The sequence below is a fragment of the Phascolarctos cinereus genome, unplaced genomic scaffold, assembly GCF_003287225.1.
Source record: "Phascolarctos cinereus isolate Bilbo 61053 unplaced genomic scaffold, phaCin_HiC Scaffold_9;HRSCAF=440, whole genome shotgun sequence".
Taxonomy (NCBI): Eukaryota; Metazoa; Chordata; class Mammalia; order Diprotodontia; family Phascolarctidae; genus Phascolarctos; species Phascolarctos cinereus.
In genome coordinates, this window is record NW_027556402.1 from 251,116,740 (window position 1) to 251,137,950 (window position 21,211).

At 45.6% G+C, this 21,211-nt stretch overlaps 1 protein-coding gene across 3 annotated transcripts in view; it reads left to right on the forward strand.

Annotated features, from left to right (window-relative positions):
• Window positions 1-11,623: 11,623 nt before the first annotated feature.
• The window catches only part of STX3 (syntaxin 3), a 61,524-nt gene continuing 51,936 nt past the window's right edge, over window positions 11,624-21,211 (forward strand). Inside the window, exon 1 of one of the 3 annotated variants that reach the window (XM_020976093.2) lies at window positions 11,624-11,996. In XM_020976093.2, coding sequence (XP_020831752.1) covers window positions 11,967-11,996 — 30 coding nt within the window. In that variant the 5' untranslated portion in view covers window positions 11,624-11,966. The remainder of the gene's footprint in view (window positions 11,997-21,211) is intronic. The other 2 variants (XM_020976096.2, XM_020976092.2) reach the window with 2 other exon arrangements.

The window sequence follows — 21,211 nt, forward strand, 5'->3', positions numbered from 1 at the left end:
TTCTATCAGGGAACACCACTCCCCTGAGCAGGTGTCAGTCAGACCTGAACCTGTGACTTAGAATTGGGTAGTGGGTGACAAAGTTGCTGGTTAGCTCCTCTTCCCATTGCAGTGTCCTAGGATGGGTTAGAGGGTGTCCTACCAGGGGTCTGGTACTTCCTCTTGCCCTGGTGCTCAGTCTCTCCTTGGGTATTGGAGTGTTCTGCAGCCCGGATGCTCCCGCTCCACCTGTTCCAGGCTGAAGGTCTCCTTGCTTGTCTCCCTATGCTCAGCTGGGCTAGATAAATGACTCGGTGACTTTTTCTGGGTTTCTCCTTCAACATTTTGTCTGGTGAATTTTCTAGATTGCTTTATAGGATTTTTGTGGGGGGAGCTCTACCATGCTAGTTCCCACAACTATGCCATTTTTGGCTCCACCTTACCAAACCATTCAACAAACTCTCATGCTGTTTTGTAGAACAGATGGAAAGATAAGGAGTGGACAGATGTGTAGTTAGGTGGGAGACGACTAGACCCTATGCCAAGTCCCTATGCCAACTTGGAGGAAGTCCTTAGTAGAGTAGCTGAGTGGTTCTGTGCTTGGCCCTGTGCTCTTTAATAGTTTTATCAATGACTTGGATAAGGCACTGATGGCTTGCTAACCAAAACAGATCTTGCCAGGCCAGAACATAGGCCAGAAATGAATGAGGCCAAGTTAAGTGAGGAGAAATAGAAAGCCCTAGGGGCAGCTAGGTGTTGCAGTGGGTAGAGCACTGGCCCTGAAGTCAGGAGGACCTGAGTTCAAATGTGATCTCAAACCAAACATTTGACACTCACTAGCTGTGTGACCTTGGGCAAGGCACTTAACCCCAATCGCCTAAAAACAAAAAAGTTACCTGTTGAAATAGAAAGCCCTAAATTTGGATTGAAAAAAAAAATTAATTCTGTAAGTATAAGTTGGGAAAAGCACGACTAGAAAAAATTCATTGGAAAAAGTTCTATGGGTTTTAGTGAGTTGAAAGCTCAACATCATTCAGTAATATAATATGGCAACTAGTGATAACAGTAAGCATAATAATAATAATAGCTAACATTCATAAAATACTCTAAGTGTTTTGTAGTGATCTTAGGCTGCATTGAGAGGCATAGTGACCAGCAAGAGGGAGTTTACTAGTTTTGTTATTCTCTGTCCTTCTCAGATCACATCTGTAGTATGTGGCCAAGCTCCAAACACCATATTTTAGGACTTATATTAACAAGCAAGAGAAGGGAAACCAAAATGTCAGTGTTATTCAAGGTCATGTGTTAAGTGGATTATTTCAGGGGATGTTTTAATGTGGAGAAGAGAAAAGCCAGGAGAGTTTTGATGTTTTTTTTTCAAGTATAAAGATGGAGTTAAAATCCCTCTGAGCCCTACTCTTAGGTGAGAACACATCTTTACTAGTCACAAGGTGTGAACAAGATCTGAACCACTCCCTAGAAATTTTGTTTGGATTGGCTGAGGGACTTAATATCTTCCTATAGAGCCTGTGTCAGCAAAAAGGAATTATATTTGTTCTGATTGGGCTCGGGAAGAGGAATTAGGAGCAATGAGTAGAAGTTATGAAGAGGAAAACTGAGGCACGTTTTTAGGGAAACAAAACTTCTTAATGATTAGATCTATCCCCAAATGGAATGGATGATCTCAGGAGGTGGTGGCTTCCCCATTCTGCTTAGGGGAGAAGTTTTGTAGTCATAATCTTAGCACCTGGCTCCATTGCTTCATACCTTTGTCCCACATATGCTTTTAGAATCCCCTTTGTTAAAACTTCTTTTTTCCTGATCAAAGGAGTAAGCATTGATGGATAAGGGAGAGAGAAGAAACCAAAGTCTGAAAGAGGCAGGAATTGAAGGCAATTCAGAAAGTCAGAAAGAGGCAAGACAGATTCTCAGTCAATCATTATCATCATCATCAATCTTATCAGTGCTGTCTCTTTTCCCCTTACAGGCCTTCAAGCAATGGCTGGATGACCACTGGTAAAATATGTCCATGTTAAAGAAGGAACTCTTTTTCGGTATGTGTTGGACTAGATGGACTTTGAGCTTTCTTCCAACTCTGAGGATCTGTGAATCCCTTATTTCCCCCCTTTCTCCTTTGAATTTCCTCTTCAACTTCAAGACTCAGCCGTACTCAAATCTTCTTCATGAGCCCTCCCCTGGCTCTCTCCTTTGTCTGAATTCTCATTGCTCCTTTCTATTTCAACATGTTTCGATTCTTTGCTATTTTGTATTGTTCTTCTATAGATTTGCACATGTGTGTTTTGTTTTTCTGGCATGACTGTGAGCTCTGTGAAGAGACAGGACGTCTTACTTATCTTTGTACCCCTGTGGCATCCAGATCAGGGCTGGGCACAGAGTACATGCCTCTTCATAAATGTCTGTTCATTTGATAATGTAAGGAGTGGGGAGCTGTTAGAGGCAGGTAGGAGTTCAAGGCAAAAGCTGCCAGTTCTATTGCTCTTTTCTGGCGTACCTAAGTGCCTTCTTGGGCCTTCTCAAAGATTCCAGGCTATATGCATCATCTTAGAATAGCTGCCAGGGGGTGTGACAACAGGAGTTGATAGGAATTCATTCATTCTAAGGCAGCTAGCAAGGAGGGCTTCACTGAAGAAATGGGGGGAGGAAAATAAAGAAGGGGGGAAGGGCTTGATGGCTGCCTGAGGGGCGCCTTTGTGCACTATCCCTGTGTTTAATGGACAACGGATATGAAAATGTGTTGATTAGCTCATTGTTACTTGTCAGGATCGAAAAAGTCCTCCCTTTGAGGTCAAGGAAGTGGTAGCAGATGAGAACTACAACAGCTTTCCACGGTAGCCAAGTGGAGAACTAGGGAACAGAAGCTTTGTAGGCTGAGGGGAGAAAGAGGGATGTACATCTGACTGGTGGTGTGGGAAGTATTCTAGAATAACCCTAGGTATGTGTGGGAATATACCCCCTTATTTGCAGGAATATTCTGTCTCTTAACTGCACGGCTATCTGGAAGATTGTACCTTACTTTGTGGATAGAAGGTGTGGGGAATGATTCTACTACTTGGAATTCCCTTGTTGCTTATTTGGTATTCTATCTCAATTAAATGCTTTGCTATTTGCTGTATGGTTCATGACTATTCTATTTGGTAGAAAATGACCTGGATGAGAGTTTGAGTCATATTTGCAAAATGTCAATTAACCCAAGCACCTCCCACTAAAACTGTGGTAGGAAGGATTTATACATGAGATTCATTGCATAATACCACTCTGAAAGGCTAAATATGTCGAGAGGCAGTGGGGTATAGCAGAGGGTGCATCAGATTTAGAATTAGGGTACTTAGTATTAAATCCTGACTGTGCTATTGTTGTGGGAACTTTGGAAAGTCACTCTTTTTTCCTCCTGGGCCTTAGTTCCTGTAAAATGAGAGATTTGGACTATGTCATCTCCAAAGTACCTTCTAGTTTATAAAAGAAAGGATTTTAAATATATGATAATCTGAACAGCTAATTTCCATTGGGAGAAAAAAAAACCGGTAACAATTCTTGTGTTGGTGTGTCATGAAAATATAGCATGGAAATTCACACATTTTGAAAAACAGTGACAAGTGTGGGAAGGGGGAAAGCTTGTCAGTCACATAATGGGCATTGTTTTTTCCTCTATGTATATGATGCCATTTTTTTAAATGTCTATGCAGAATAAGATCCCACTAGCTTGTTTTTCGTTGGTCCAATTTCAGGACCTTAGTCTCCTCACTCAAGAAGAGCTTGGATGAGATGATCTCTAAGGTTTCTCATCTCAGCAGCTTCACATCAGTTCCCCCAAATTTTGCTATGACTTCTTTAAAATGATTTTTAACAAAGAAACTCCAAAACAAATACCTTCTGTGTATGTGAGAGGATTCTCCCCCTCCCCATTTCATCTCATTGCTAAGAATCCTTACTGGTATCATTAAATCTCAGATGCTCAATTCAACTCATGTTATGACAAGAATCTCCTCTCTATCTTCCCTGACAAGTGGGAGGTTGTACGAACCCTTGGTACAAATGAAGGAAAACAAAAGAGTCATTTATCTGGGAAAAGTTGGGACTCAGCTCTTGACTCTCAGTTTATCCATGTGCTTTGGTATCTTGAGCCACTGGGAAGAGGTCTTCCTTCCCTCACCCCTTCTTTTACTTACCCAGTGACGCAAAGGACAAAGGGATTAGATAGATATAACTCCAGAAATGGAGTCAGTTGTTCCTAGAATATTTGGTGGGAAAATCCTAACAACAACATTATTGGATACCATTAAATGTCATAGAGATTCTTATGTTTGGGCAGGCTTGAGTCTGTCATCTTGTCTCCATTATTTCTTCTCCACCTAATACCATGTTTCATAGGATCATAGATATTCAGATCTGGAAGGGACCTTAGAAACTATTTTTACTTACTAAATTTAGATGAGGAATACACTCCAGATTACTTTTCCAATTGGAAGTACTCTCCACCCCTGAGGCTTCAGCTTCTGCAATAGGTGATTTTTTTTTTTTGGTGAGGCAATTGGGGTTAAGTGACTTGCCCAGGGTTACACAGCTAGTTCAAAGTCCACTTTGGATGCTTCTGAGATGTGTAACCCTGGGCAAGTTACTTAAACTCTCTGAGACTCAGGCCACTCTAAGACTCTTAGATTTCTCTGTTAAACTATAGATGGTGAGCAATTCTTACACCCATGAACACACAGTCTTCCTTGACTCCATACTGTCACTCAGTCCACATATCCAATCAGATGCCCAGTCACATAATTTCTACCTTAATAATATTTCTACTGTATGTTTTCTTCCCTTCACATAGCCAGCAACTTAGATCAGGTCCTCATCACTTGTCTCCTTGCACTGCTGGAACCCTATCCCAATTGATCTTTCTGCCTCCAATCTCTCCTTCCAATTCACTTTTCACAAAGCTGCCAAAATGATTTCCTTAAAGCATGGTCAGACCATGTCACACCAAACCTGCTCAGGAAACTTCAGTAACTCCCTCTGATCTCCAAGATCAAATATAAAGACCTCTAGTGCTTGAAGCTCCTCATACCCTGGCTCTTTCTTACCTTTCCAATCTTCCTATACCATACTCTCCATTATACACTCTAAGGTTCAGTGATTATGGACCACCTTCTGTTATTCACACATAACACTCCAAATCCCATCTCTATGCTGTTGCACCCCGTTCTTCTTGGAGCATTCCTGGAGTGTTCCTCCTCATCTCCACCTTGGACATCCCTACCTTTCTTTAAGACTCAACTTAAATGAAGGATGCCTTCCAGGTTCCTGGTTCTTCCCCTCAGCATACACTTTGTCCCTACCTAGTTATTTGCATAATATAGTCTCCTCCATTAGTATGGAAACTCCTGGAGGGCAGGGACTATTGTTTTGTTTTGTTGCCTTTCTTTGTCGTCTCTGCACCTGGCACACAGTAAGATGCTTAATATATGTTTACTAATAGATGGATTGATTAATGTTTTCACAGTTGAATTCTAAGAGTGGTGTCATCCACACTTCTCTATTCAAATCTACCCAGTAAACAATGAAGAAATAGGTCCCTTCTACTCCATCCTATCAATCCCCTAAAACTATATGAACAGGTCAGATTGAAAGGCCTGGAAGTCCTTTAGGGGCAATGACAGGGCAGATGGCTGTGTCTAGTGGTAAATAAGGGGCAGTGTCAGAGCAGTATGGGTAAGGCTCTGTGGTTCCTCTGTTTTATTGGAAGGATTGCCATTGGTGACCTGTTCATCAAAACAGTGGAAGCAGCCATGTCTGCCATGCAGCTGAGGACATTGGGGTCCTGGGCCCATGGACCCTCAATGAAGAGACAAAATGGAGCTGGGGCTCCAGGTCCCTCCCACAGGAGTAGAAATACTAGTAGGGAATTAGAAAGGGACATTGGGCAGAACATTTGGTACACCATTCTAGGAGTCAGGAGCCATGGATTCAGACAGTAGCTGTATGGCTTTGAGCAAGTCATTAAATGTCTAGTTCTCTGATTTGGTTTCTGACTTTTTATCATAAGGACAGCATAAGAATGGTAAGACTTTCAATAATTTTTTCAGTGCTCTGAGAAATTGCTATGGTTAATCCCTCCATCTTCCCCCTTGCCTTTGGTATGATGCCATCATGGTATGACCCCATCAAGGAAACCCACTTTTCTCAAAAGTCCTCACCTCTGGCTCACATCTCCTAACCCTGGGCCAGGACAGATGGCTAGATCCAGAAAACAGGGATTCCAACCTACCCCGTCTGTGGCCACCAGGGGGAGCTAACTCTCCCTTCAGGCCCAGGAGAATATGTAGATGAAGGGGAACCAGAGGGTAGCCTGGAAATGAGCTCTGGTCAAGTCTGACACTGGTCAGGTCATTTCAGAAAACTGCTTGATGTCTCTTTCTCTTTTAACATTTAAAAAATTGATAAAATTTTAATTGATGATTTAATTTAAATTGATTCATTTTTTTTTGGAAGTTGGGAGGCACTTTGTACACTTTACAGTGTTATATAAATACCGGCTATTATCATTTTGATCCATCCTCCAAAACCCCACCTCATGAGTAAATTCCCTTTAATAAAACAGTTTAGAAAAACAGCATAGAAGAATGATCAGGATGGATCATCCCAGCATCTTCACAATTTATTTATTTTAAAATTTATTTAAATTTGTTTTTCAATGAACAAAAATTAACTTTAAACTTTTGTAGACTACAAATTTCTGTTTGTTAAAATAGAGGGTGTGTGTGTGTGTGTGTGATAAATTAATTTCAATATTTTCCTTAGTTCTTGATCTCAGTTTTGAAGTGGTTATGATTTATAGAGCTGGAGTATGGGTGCTAGATGGCACAGCTGATAGCATGCTGGACCTGGAGTCAGGAAGACTCATCTTCCTGAGTTCAAAACTGGCCTCAGACTCTACTAGCTGGGAAAGTCACTTAACCTTGTATGTCTCAGTTTCCTCATCTGTAAAATGAGCTAGAGAAGGAAATGGCACACCACTCAAGTATCTCCACCAAGAAAACCCCAAATGGGGTCACGAAGAGCTAGAAATGGATGTAAAAACAACTGAACAACAACAATTATGTTCAGAGTTGCTGACCTGAGTTTTGAAGTAGCTGTCATTTCTAGAGTTTGGAGATTATACACATTATTCTTGTGAGTATGATTTGTCTACTCTGTGTCCCTTCATCTGGGTTGTCCCTCATTTTTTTTTCAATTATTCATATTTTCCTGTGGGACAGTGATATTCTATGACATTCAAATTACAGAGTCCTAACATCTCAAAGTTGAGAGGAACCTCAGACAGAACCCCCTTTATCCCACCCTTACATAGACAAGTAGTCCCACTACCTCGCCCAATTCCCCAGGTCTGGACCACTCCTCCAGCTAATGCACATTCTATCCATTCTGAAAGACCCCGCCTCCATCCTACTGCCTCCATGAAAACTGGTCCCAACACCTCCAGCCCAAAGTAAGATGACTCTCCTTCCTTGGCCCTGAGCTATGGCACCCGCCAAGGGCTCCTTTGGTGTTCATAGTCTCTCGGAGAGTTGATCATCTTTTTGTGTGTTCAGATCTCGCCTTCTCAATGCTTTCGGTTAAACTAGGTTTTAATCATCTCTGTAGGTTGCAGTAGGTATAGTTTGATTGTAATGGCCTCATAACTCAGCTGCCTTGTGGTCTTTTGTATTCAGGTATTTCCTTGGGGATATACACATATATTCTATTAAATTCAACAACAACCTATACAATTTGCAATATCCTGTGTTAGGTTTGCGATTTGTCTGTGTACTGCCTTGCTCTAAAGTGTATCATAGTGAACCAGTTATGGGTAACCCTTCCCCACCAGTGCCTTCCTGCCTACCCCAGGAAAGGCCCAGGTGGGCTCTCGTAATTGCGGGAGACTCTAGAACATTTGGCGCTGGAAGGGACTTCTGAGGCCACTGGTCTAACTCCCTCCATCCCTTATTTTACAATTAGGTTAACTGAAGCCCAGGGCAGTTAAATGACCTGCCCAAGGTCACATAGGTACCACATATTAGAGGTAAGATTTGAATTCAAACCCTTTGATTTAAAGCCAATGTTCTTTTCCCTGTATCAGATGGTCAGTTGGAAAGCCTGAATCATAGTCAAACTGAGACCTGTTAAAGACCTTAGGTTAAAAAGGCCAAGGTCTCCCCCTTCATCCAGGGCCCTCTCCAGTTATACTGATCGACATCTGGCCCCTGGACCCAGATGGCTCCGGAGGTGAAAGTGAGGCTGGTGACTTTGCACAGCCCTCACTCACTTAAATCCAATTCACCTGCATGTCATGGCATCACCTCCCTGATGCCAATCAAAAAAATGGCCCCTGGAGGGAATTTATCCTTAATCTAGCCTGAACCTACCATTTTAAAGAGGTAGGAAACTGGGGCCCAGAAAAGAGAGGGAAGAAGCTGTTACATGTGCTAAGCACAATATTTTACACATATTTCCTCATTTGGTCTTCCCAACAACCCTTCAAGATAGGTGCTATTATTATTCCCATTTTACAGTTGAGGAAATCAAGGCAGAGGTTAAGCGACTTGCCCAGGGTTACACAGCTAGTGAGGCTGATTTGAATTCATGTCTTCCTGACTCCAGGCCCAGCTCTCTGTCCTTGGCGTCAACAACTGGACCAGGACTTGTTTGCCTAAAATCACATGACTTGTAGTACTGAGCCAGGATCTCTGATCACTTGACTCTGAGCCTTAGGCTTCCCCCCCCCGCCCCCCCCCAGTTTTCTACCATCTCCAATGAGATAATAAATTGTATCATTTACATCCATAACATTTTAAGATTTACTAAGTACTTTGCATACATTATCTCCTTTGATTTGTGCTAGGAGCAGCCCCATTTGATAGGTGAGAAAATAGGCTCAGGGAGATTGTGACTGGCTCAAGGTCACACAGCCAGGAAGTGTCCGAGGAAAGATTCAAACCCAGGTCCTCCAGACTCTGAGTTCAGCTCTTTTTCTACCATGCCACAAATTACTTGAAGTTCTTTGAAAAACTAAAAGTATTATCTCAGTGTCAGTTATGATGATTACTCCACTATGCTACCTATTTCATAAATTGTCAGATAGATTAACAAACAGGCTGTATCTGGTAGAATGTGCATGAAAGTACTTCCCCTTTAATGAGTCAAGCTATTCGGTTGGCCACAGGCCTCAGGTGAGCAAAGCAGCCTCAGAGAATGGAATAAAGCAAGTCAAGCAAGCATTTTATTGTTTACTATGTGGCACACACAGTGCTAAGGACTGGGTATCCAAATACAGATAGAAAGACAGCGTCTGCCCTCGAGGACTTAATATTTTAAAGGGGGAAAATAACACACGAAGGGAAGCTGAAACATTAGGGGATGGGGCTGGCATGATAGAAAATTCTGGAGAATAAGGAGCATGGTGTGGCAAGGAATGAAGACATGGCAGGCCTGAGCATTCTCCTTAAAATGGGGGTTTGGGGAGGAACCAGCCAGTCAGAGGGAGAAGCCAGAGGGCACAGTGTGTTTCCCAAGTGAGAATCTAGGGATGAAGTGAAACTTCCAGGGTGAAGAGGAATAAAGTCTAAAAATGCATCGCAGATCATGAGGACCAAAGATTCCAAGTTCAAAGAGTCCTTAGAGATCATCTAATCTAACTTATTCATTTTACAGATGAGTAAACTGAGGTCCAGAGAAGTGATTTGTCTGAGATCAAATGATGCAGCTGAGACAAAACTGGAACACAGGTCTGTTCAGGCCGAAGAACCCAGTGTTCTTTTTTTTTTTGCTATAATTCATAGCAGCCAGAGGGAAGTAGAGAGGTCTGTTCCTCAGAGACCTTTCCAATCTTTCTGCTGTAGGGAATTTGGTAACAAGGCCAGAATTAGGACAAGACAGTATCCAGATAGGAGAAAAAGCTTTGGGGAGAAGGAAGCAGAGAATCATTATAACAATAGCTAGCACTTTAATGAATGTAGAGAGTTTACAAAGGCCTTTTAATCCTGTACTTTGAGGGCTGATAGCAGAGCAGAAAGAGTTTGGGACTGGGAGCCAGGAGTCCCTTGAGAATGCTAGTGTGATCCTTAGCAGGCCATTTTTATTTCCATGGACCTTGGCTTTGGGCAAGTGTAAAAGAAGAGAGTCAGTTGAGCAGAGGGGATCTTTAAGTTTCTTTACACTTCAAAGCATCCCGATTCTATGACTCATCCACTCATTCCAACAAGTGCCCACTGATGTGGACCTTCTATCAGGAAGAGAAGGTTGGGCCGGTTTAGCCAGTGAGTTTGACATATTTGCCATTCTCCAGTTCTGTTAGGTCCTCCACTTCCTGGAGATCACTCTCCTCTCTCCACCAGTCCTCAACCATCCTTTTCTGATTTACCTGAACCCCGTGGGGTTCTGCTTTTTCCTAAACTCTAAAGTTGTTCTTTCTTCCCCTGGGACTCTTTCTACCTTTTCTTCAATTCTCTAACCTCCTTTTCAGTTTGTTCTCCACAACCCTGGCATGTCCAGCCCATCTAACTCCAGCAGAACTTTCTAGTCTTTTTATGCATTACTTCCTTTCACCTACTCTATAGTCAAGCCAAACTGGACAGACTACATCATTTCTGATAGGCTGCCCCCATTCCTGGAATGGTCCCCTCCCTCCATTTTTTCTTGTTGTCTTTGCCTCTCAAAATCCATGTTTGCTTCAAAGCTCAGCTCAAGAAGCATTTCATTCCTGAGGCCGGGGTAGGGAATCCGCAGCCCTCGTGGCTTTCGTACTAGAGGACCTAGAGGGCCACATGTGGCCTCGAGGCCGCAGGGCCCCACCTCTGACAGACCCTCCCCGCCTCCAAATTACTTTGCGTATACTTGGCATTTACTTATATGTGTGCGTGTTCTCCTCCCCCCTCCCCACCACATAAGCTTCTTGAGGGCAGGGACCGGTTTTTTTTTTTTTTGTCTTTGTACCAGCCCAATGCCTTGATACCTAGCAGGAGCTTAAACGCTTGTCCCATTGAATGACAGCAACAGAATTAGGGTTAGGGTTAGAGTCGACATCATGGAGGACCCAAGTTTGAATTCTGGCGCGGCAAGTCACCTCATCTCAATGGGCCTCAATGTCCCCAGATGTAAAAAAAAGGCCTCAAAGATTTTTCTGGTCTACATTTATGATCTCTGCCTTCTCCCACCCTCTGATGACCTTTCAGATTTCTTCTTGCTCTCCCAGGAGACCTTCTCGTTCTAGCTCCTGGGGGTTTCTTCTTTCTCTGTTTGGTAGGAGGCCAGAGGCAGGGTTATCCTTCCTAAAGGCGGTGGTAGTAGGAGGAGAGGAGGAAAAGGAGGCAGGGGAGGGGGTGAGAGTCGAGGAGGGGTGAGAAGAAGGAGGAGGGCTGGGGAGGAATCTAGGAGAGAAGAGGCCGGGGAGGAGGAAGATGTTGAGGCGATGGGAATGAGGGAAGAAGAGGCGGGAGAGAAGGAGGAGGAAAAGGAGAAAGGGAAGGGGAGCAGGTGGGAGACGGGGGAGGGCAGAAGAGCGCAGGGGGCTCAGGGAATGCGGGCTGCGGCTGGCCCTTTAAGGCCGCCGCGCAGTGGGCGGTGCTCAGGTAGGAGAGGCGGGGCCCGGCCGGCCGCCCCCTTCCTAGAGTGTACCGGAGGATTAGTCCGGCCGCCGCTCTGCGCCGCCCGCCCGCCCGGGGATCAGGCTCGGGGGCGGATTTAGAGCGCACTCTCGGGCTGGAGCCGGAGACGTGGGGAGCGGGCCGTCAGTCCCCGACGGGACTTGGACGCTCCTCCGAGCGCGGCCGCCACCCCGCTCCTCGTCCTTCACCTGCGGCCAACCTCGGGCGGCTACTTCCTGCCGCTCACCTGGGCTGTGCTCGTCTGGCTGAGCTCACCTGGGCGGTGCTCACCTGGGCCGCGCTCTACTGCCTGCCGGCGCCGGGGAGGGGGCCCCCCCGGAGGCTCCTCTGTCCAAGATGAAGGACCGGCTAGAGCAGCTGAAGGCTGTGAGTGCAGCTTCCCCACGGGGTCGCTCCGGGGGAGGTGGAGGGCAGCCCCCTTTCTTGGGGGTTGGGGGGAGGCCCGGGCACTGCCGCCCAGGAGGCTGTGTACGTGCTAGAGGGGTGGGAGGGTTGGCCTTCCCTTCCTCCATTCTTCCGATCCCCCCTCCCCTGGTGCTTCGAACTCCCCTCCCCACCCGCGTCATGTGCCGGCTGATTCATTCCAGGGAGGCTGCTTGCTTCCCTGACCGCTCCTGCCCCGCACCCCCTTCCGTCTGTCCAGCTCCTCCGAATGGGTGAATGGTTCTAGCTTCCATCTCAACCCCCCCACTGCTGGGTCTCTGTGCACTCAGCATTAACCCCGACAGGCGTGTGAGTGCGTGTGAGTGTGTGTGTGTGTGTGTGTTTTGTGCTCTATTCCGTGCACGGTCACCTAAGCTAGTTCTGGCTGGCAGAGTGTGGAGGGCGGTGGGGCTAGGTCTTCCTGGGGTGACAGAACAAAGAGGTCATTCAGGTCACTCCTGTCTGTTTTCTCCTTTGGGTTCTCTTGCCTCCTTTCTCCCCCAGGCACTCTTCTTTGCCTCCAGCCTCTCCCATGCAGCGGCTCACGCCTCCTCCAACTTGGAAAAAAAAAGGGCAGGTCTGGCTGGCTGCCTGGGCTCTGCTCCTCACCATCTCCTCTCATTATTGATTTTCCCCCCTCATCACTTAAGTTTCTATTATCCAAGATTTATTTTCTTTCTCCTTCCAAGCCTTGGCCTAGTCCTTCATTGCCCTTTGAACTGAGTTTATTGTAGAGATGCAAATGAAATCAAAGTGCCAGACTTCCTCAAGTCTGGAGGAGCATAGGAGGGCAAAGAAAGGGGCAAGGCTTTGTTGTGGGACTTTGTGGGGTTCAGTAGACTCCACCTGTTCCCAGGGGCCCATACTAGTCTTTAGCAAATTATCGGATAGTGAAGTAGGCATAGTATGTCTGTTACTTCCCTTAGTTAGGACTAGACACATTCTAAGGCGTCTGAGGGGTCTATTCAGTTGTTTTAACACCTCCTGGGAGAAGAAGCAAGAAAGATCCCATCCATCCAATTGTTGCCAGCAAGAAACTGATAATTAATAATGCTATGAGCCATCATTAAGTGCCTCTGTGCCATGCTGGGTGCTAGGTGTGATGGAGAGACAAAGGCAGAATGAAGCAGTCCCTGCCCTCAAGGAGCTTACATTTAACTGGGGTCAAGAATATCTACCCATATAAGTATGTTTTAAAAATTGGGGATAGGTAGTGGACCTATGATTTCACCAATATAGTGAACTTCCAGAGGAGGAAGCTTCTCTACCAAACCAGGTTACCACTTATAGTCTTAGGGAGTTGCTGAGGCACTGAGGGGGTAAGTGACTTGTCCAGGATCACATAGGCAGCATATAAGTGAAATCCAGGGCCTGAATCCCGGTCTTCCTGGTGCCAAGACTGGCGTTCTATCCGTGACATCATACTGCTTCAATCTAGGTTCCATATAAAATGAATACAAAATACATCGAATAAAATTAGGGAGGGGGAGAGCATTAGCAGCAGGCAGGATCAGGATAGGCTTGGAGAGGGTGGTGGGGAGCCCAGTCTTGACTGAAGCGTGGGATTCTATGAGACAGGGGTGAGGAGGCCAGGTATGAGAGTACACCAAGGCTAGGGGGCAGCTAGGTGTGGCAATAGATAGAGTGCCAGGTCTGAACCCAGGAGGGCTCATCATCAGGAGTTCAACTCTGGTCTCAGACACTGGCAAGTCACTGACCCTTGTTTGTCTCAGTTTCCATGTCTATAAAATGAGTGAAGTGACTTGCCCAGGGTCACACAACTAGTAAGTTTCTGGGGCTGGATTCGAACTCGGGTCTTCCTGACTCCTGGTCCAGTGCTCTATTTACTGCACCATCTAGGATCATAAGTTTAGTTTTGGAAGAGGTCTTAGAGGGCATCTAATCCAACCTGCTAGTTCTCTAGACGAGGAAATTGAGGGTAAGTGACTTGTCCAAGGTTATACAGCTGGTAAGTACTGAGTCAGAATTTGAACTCAGGCCTTTGGTTCTCCATCCAGTGCTCCTTTCTAGGCTCTCTTCCTTTCAGAAGCCAGGCCAACGTTTCTTAACCTCAGAGTATCCTGTGGATTGGTCCACTCCCCTAACTAAGCGCTTAGCTAAGATTTGGGCTGGGAAAGGAAGGAACAGGGGGGACAGGGGATCAGGAAGGAGAAAGGGAATCTAGATGCTGGGAGATGGAGGGAGCCACTTTTTAAAGTTGATCTGATCTAATCCAATCCAATTAGACATTATTAAACATCTATTATATGCAAGTTTGGGAGTCCCCACATTGTGGCCAGTGAGGGTCACCTTAGTGACCTTGTAAAGATCCAAATTCAAGCTCTGCCTCTGATAGACCTGCTGTATGAACTTGGCAACTCCCTTAACCTTTTGGTGTTCTAGGCGCTGCTTTATAAATTAGAGAAGTTGCCAGTCTGAATTGATGGGCAGTTTCCCTACTGGGAGCTCCCTACCTGGATGAGATCACAGGTATGAACCTTTAAAAAAAAAAGTGCAACTTCATATACATACATACATACATACATACATATACATACATATATATATATATATATATATATATATATATATATATATATATATATATATATATATGAAAATTTTTTTTTTGGTGAGGCAATTGGGGTTAAGTGACTTGCCCAGAGTCACACAGCTAGTGAGTGTCATGTGTCAGGCCACTTTTGAACTTGGGTCCTCCTGACTCCAGGGCCAGTACTCTAGCCACTGTGCCACCTAGCTGCCCCAACTTCACATATTTTTAAGAAGTAAAGTGACCTTTGGTAGAAAAGTTTTTTTTTTTTAATTCCCTCAGATCAGTAACTAATTGGGGCCAACTAGTTACTGGGTATTTGGAGAACACCAGGGAAAGCCAGGCACTCTTCACCATTTTGGTGTCGTGGGCCCCTTTGATTGCTTTGGGTGTCCCCAAACACTTACTAGGCACCTGTATGACAGGTGCTGAGCTAGGTGCTAAAGATCCAGAGGTGAGTGGAAACAGCCCCTGTCCTCAAGCAGCTGATTTTCGTTCTTGTTGAGGAGGCTTCCTGTACCTAGGTAGTTCTATACAGGAGTGATACAGAGTGATTGTGGGAAGTAGCTAGTAATTGCTGGGGGATCGGGAAAGGTCTCATGAAGAAGGTGGCCTCTGAGCTGAGCCCTGAAGGATAAAACTGATTCGGAGATAGCATATCGCTTTAGAGTCAGTTGGACTTCCTTTGAGAGGGTCTAGAGTTTTTAGTTCCTCAAGCAATGCCCCAACTGGTGTCTTGTGCCATTGCTATGGTGTCCCATCCTGTCCTGTAAGCATTGATTAAGAGCCTGCTGTGTGCTAGGTCATGAGGATACATAGAAGGAAAGAAACAACAGAAAACCATCCTTGCCTTCTGGATCTTCCATCATATTCCTCTGAAGGTCTAGGAAGGGAAGGACTGGAGAGGCTTCTACTTACTCATGGCAATGTCCTCACCTCCAGGACTGGGGTAGATTAGGCCCCTCCTTTTGGAAATCTAACAACAACCACCAACTTTGCCCCTTGTCTCAGATTCCAGGTAGAACTAGGCCCTTCCCTACTGGGCGAATCGTTGCTGAGCACTGAGCTGTGGACGTTGGAATGCGGGGCTATTTTGGCCTTCTGTCTGCTCAGCCAGCGGCTGTCCGTGGTGAACTTACTCCTATGTGAGCAGGAGGGAGGCTGGGCAGCAGAGGAGAGTGACAGGGATTGAAGAGGGATTACAGAAGCCAGCAGGATAAGGCCAGAAGATAAAATGCTTGGATGAAAGAAGGGGATTAATTTTATTTTTATTCTCGGTAATGTGGTGGGGGTGGGGCGGAGGAGCTGAAGCTCATGGGAGAACTATTCAGACAAGCAGCATGGTACAACAGGAGGAATCTAGCTATGGTATTGGAAGGCCAGAGCTCCAGTTATTCTCAGATTAGTCCTTGTGTGGCCTTGGGCAAGCTGCTGCTTGTTTTCTGATCCCCAGTATCCTCCTCTGTAAAAGGAGAGTGTTGATCTAGTTTAGGGGTTCTTAACTTGGGGTCCATAGGCTGGGGGGGGTGGATAGATTTTGAGGGAGTCTGTGGACTTGGATGGAGAAACAAATGACAGTCTTATTTTCCTTAATCTTTGCTTTCTTTTGTTATCCCATGTATTTTATTTTGTGCCTTTAAAACCATTATTCTGAAGGGATCTATAGCAAAATGTCAGAGGAATCCATCTGTGACATACAGAAAGGTTAAGACCTCTGGACCAGGGCATTTCTAAATCCCATGATCCTAAGGGGACTGACTTTTGACATTGGTTCCCACCAGTTTTCTGTTACTTCCACACCCAGAATTCTTTCTCTCCCTGACATTTCCCCAAATCATCCCCATCCTTCAAGGCCCAGCTCAAATCTCACCTCTTCCGGAAAATCTGGAGTCAGTATGTTACAGAGGAAATAGGGCTAGCTCTGAAGGCAGAACACCTGGGGTTAAATACTGCCTGTGTGACCTTGGGCATGTCACTTCTGCCTGGGATTGGACTCCACGGCTTAGTGAGATCCTGTCAAGTATGAGCCCAGAATCTGCCCTACAGAACTCTGCTGAGTTCTTGTGTTTCCTGTTGTCCCTGCTCTTCATTTGCTACCTAATTTTGCGGTGAATTAAAAATAACTGAGGAAACAAACGGAGCTTTACAGGTTATTAGCAATAATAAATGGGTCTGGCCTCCCCCGTCAGTCCCAAGACCCGCTTATTATGCCTGTTTTGCTAATAAATCATATAGCTCAAATTGTTTCTTCAATTATTATTAATTATCCCCCATAATTAGCAGTGGGAAGAGGTAAATGCTATCTTACATGGACGTGTTTGTGTTTTGTTTTCCTGCCTAAGGGTAAGAATTCATCCTGTGTTCTTCTACCCTGCCCCCCTCCCCCTCGGCCCAGGTTAAACTCTAAGCTCACAGAATAACGCTCATATTTTTAGAGCCAATTAAAGTTTGCTCAGGGTTCTGTATAGACTATCGTAGTTGACTATCACAGCAAACCCTCTGGAGGAAGCTTTACGGTTATTACTGCGCTCATTTGACAGCGGAGTAGACTGAGGCTCGCAGAGGCTTACCCAAGATCGCTTAGCTAGTCAACAGCACAACCAGGATTAGAACCCAGGTCTGGATTCGGTATCTTTTCCCATGCTAGCGCATGCTGCCTCTTCAATTTCAACTTTAAAATTCTAAGACATCATCTTCTCTCCACAACTGAGCTGTAATTTACTTGAACGTACAGAGAGCTGTTTGGTATTTTGTCCATCAGAAGTCATATGATCATAGCTTTAGAGTTTGAAGGGGTCTCGGAGCTGATCTGATTTAGCTTCATTTTAAAGATGAGGAAACTGAGGCCCGGGAGGTGAAGGTAGTAAAGCACCAGAGGGAGGATTTGAATTCAAGTCCTCTGACTCCAAAGTCAGTTGAAGTACTCTTCAATAAGTACTTTGTTGGTGGATTGGCCCAGCAGAATCAGAACCATAACCATTATGGGTGACGAGGGCTTTACCCCAGGGGACTGATAACTCCGAGGAGCATGTCTCCTCCCCATAGAATGCTGATAAGGTCGGGAGCACGCCTTCCTGAGGACTCGGCACTGTGGACCAAGGTGTAGGCAGAAAGTCCCTCCCTGCTGTGTAAGCACCTTGGTGGGGGGGAGGGGAAGACCATGTGACCCTCCCTCGTGCTCAGCTGTCCAGGGGGCTGTTACTCCTTGAGCATCCTGATAGTCGCATACTCCTCTATTCAAACCCAGACCTTTGGTGCGGTGCTATTGGGTCTGACCCAGATGGGCTGCCCTTGCTTTGACCTAGCCTGGGTACCCAGGGAATGGGGAACACCTGGGCTCAGTGGGGATGGCAGCACGTGCCCCCATCCAGCTACCCCTGGGTCTCCGTCACTCTTCCCTTCTCTCACTGTCTGACTTTGCCCCGGTTACTGGAATTCTCAGCCATGCCTCTGAACAGAGTAGTCATCCTCCTTGTCCGCATTGGTCACTGCTCTCAAAGGGGCCTTCATCTGGGCACTGGGAAGCTTTGCTGTGGATACAGGTCGTGGGTTTTGTATGTTTGTGGTCCCAAGGCCCTTAGCATGGCATTTTGCACACTTGGACCTTTATTCACCAAGGAAACTAGATAAAAAAAAATTGTAGCTGGCTCAATGCTAGTCCATCATTGCTGTTAGGAGAAGATTCTAATCCCATGTCATTTTGAGTGGGTGGCACCACCTTTAGCTATGGAGTATAACGTGAAGCTGCTATGGCTTCTCTTTGGTTTTACTGGGCATTGAGAGCAAATTGAAGGAGTCATTGGTGTCCTGGTTAGGAATCAGTGGGCCTGGGTTTGAATCCTAGCTCTGACCTTAACTCAGTGGGGAACTTTGGGAAAATCCCATAATCTGTATGAACCTTTTTGGGTCCATTGTCCTCATCTGTAAGGAATGAGATGAGATGATCTCTAAGGTTCTGTCCGACTGTAAAATCCTAAGACAAGAAACGTGCAGTCCAGCCAACCTCCTAGAACTTGGACTTTGAATGCCTCATTTACTGTGAATGCCACATTCCTGATTAGTCAGTACAAGTTCATACTGTGTGCCAGGCTCCATGCTAAGTGCTAGGAATGGGCAGCCCCTGCCCTCTAGGGTCTCACAGTCTAACCAGTTATTTCTACATTTTCTTGAGGCAGAGCAGGAGCTTGTGTGGGCCGCGTGACTGGTCACAGGGTGGCTTAGAGGCCTGGACGGTCTCTTTCAGCTCTAGGGTGCTTAATGGGATTTAAAGCTGTAAAGAATCTGTGAGGCCCTTTAGTTCAAACCTTCATACTGCAAATAAGGAAACTGAGGCCGAGGAGGGTGAGTAAATTGCTCTAGATCTTGGCGGCTGGTTGGGATTTCCAAGTCTGATTGTTTTTTGTGTTCTCTTGGCCAGGAGAGGGTGAGTTCCCTGAGGGCAGGGGCCTGCTTTTTGCCTTTCTTTCTATGCCCTGCACGTAGCACATGACAATTGTGTCATAAAGGCTTTGGTTGACTAACGGAAGAGGAATTAGGCCTGTTCTGCTTGGTTCCAGAAACAGGAACAAGAAATGGAAGCTGAAAAGACACAAGTTTCGTCTTTCTGTCAGGAAAACCTTTCTACTAGTGAGTGCTTTATAAAAGACACATGGGCTGCCTTGAGAGGCTACCTCACTGGAGGGCCGCAAATCATGCCTGGAGGACCTCTTGTCTGGTACATGCAGGAGAGGAGTCTTGTTCTGCTATGGGTTGGACCAGATGGGCTTGGGGGACAGCTAGGTGGTGCAGTGGATAAAGCGCCAGGCCTGGAGTCAGGAAGACTCCTCTTTCCGAGTTCAAATCTGGCCTCAAACAGTTACTAGCTGTGTGGTTCTAGACAAGTCACTTAACCTTGTTTGCCTTGGAAAGAAATGGAGAAGGAAATGGCTAGCTACTCCAGTATCTCTGCCAAGAAAACTCCACGAGGGGTCATAAAGAGCTGGACCCGACTGAACACAGCAAAAATGGGCTTAGAGATCCTTGGCTTTGGAGATCTGGGATTCTTTGATTTCCTTGTAGTCAGCTGGCTTGTTCCCATGGTAATGATCAACTGTCTGTCCCTGGAGGCTGTGAGTAAAGTTCAACCTCTGGCTAAAGAGATTAGTGGAGTCTTTAGCTGTCCTAGTTAAGGCAGCTTTGTTAGGCCTCTATATATAAGCGGGTGCTCCGAGTCCATCGTCCAGCCTGGGCAAAGCTAGTGGCTGGGGCCCCTATGGGGACCCCAGTGGGCTCTGCTTTCTTGCTTGCTGGCATCCACCCTAGCTGCATCTTTAGATAACCAGTGGGTTGCATGGCTCTGATACCACTTCAGCTGGTGTGGAGAGCAGCCTTGTCTTACATGGCTGAGCCTGTCACATACATGTGCGCAATGATATGCCCAAGGCGGTCCAGTCTTTTTAAAGATACAGAGGTTCAGAGCTGGAAGGGACCTTGAAGATCATCAGTTCCAACCCCCTCATTCTACAGAAGAGGAAACAGGCCCAGAGAGAGGAAGTCATTTGCCCAAGGTCACACAGTAGCAGAACTAAAATTTGAACCTGTCCTAAACTCTGCTAGTCTTTTCACAGCGCATTTGGATCATGCTGCTACGAAAGATGTAGCATTCTTTCTGATTTCTTGAGTGGTGGGCCATTCGTGGAAGGCAGGGAATTTTCATCCCATACACCTCTGCTCCTATGGCTATGGCCCTTTCCATGTCCTCCCCTCCCAAATCATCCCCTTCCAGGGGTTCTTAATGGGGTGTGTGTGTGTGTGTGGGTGAGTGTGAGTGAGTGTGTGAGAGATGGATGCCCTCAGAAGTCTAGGGAAGCCTCTGTAACCCTTCTCCAAATAAAGCTTGCTGCCTACCTTTATCACTGAAGGAAATTCTCAATTTTAGTGAAAATAAAGATGCAATTTTTCCCGTCAAAGTTCATGGACCTATGGGGGACTGTGGACTTCATGTTAAGAACTCCTGTTCTAGAGCAAGGCAAGATTGGCTCCCTAGCCACTCCTTTGCCTGCTCCAAGTCCTTTTACTACTTTTCAGTAAGTTCAAACTACCACCACCCCTGTTTGCCCCTAACTTACCTTTTCAAAACTTTGCTAGAGGTATTGGGGTCTAATGAAGACCTTTTCTTACTAGTGATCTAGCCAATTGTAGTAAGTAATCCTTTTCTTCTGGAAAAAAGGACAACACCCAATTCTTTGTTTCCTTTTCCCTACCCTGTCTCCAGAATGTAAGCTACTTGAGAGCAGGAAGAATTTATTTTTTATCTTTGAATCTCCAGTGCCTACCATAATGCCCAATACCGCTACTTTATAAACACTTGTTGATTGATTAAATCTTCATAGAACAAAGGATCATACTTTAGAGATCATCTATTCCTGACTGTGGAAACGGAGAAAGAGACTGAGGCTGAGGAAGGGGAAATGATTTGCCTGACATCATAAGGCTTAGTGGTAGAGCAGGATTAGAAACCAAGTCTCTTTACTCGTGGATCAGTATTGTTCTTACTTAATTCCCTCATCGTGAAGTATTCAGTGGCAGGTAAGTGTGTGTATACATAGCTAGTAGTGTGGCGTTGTGG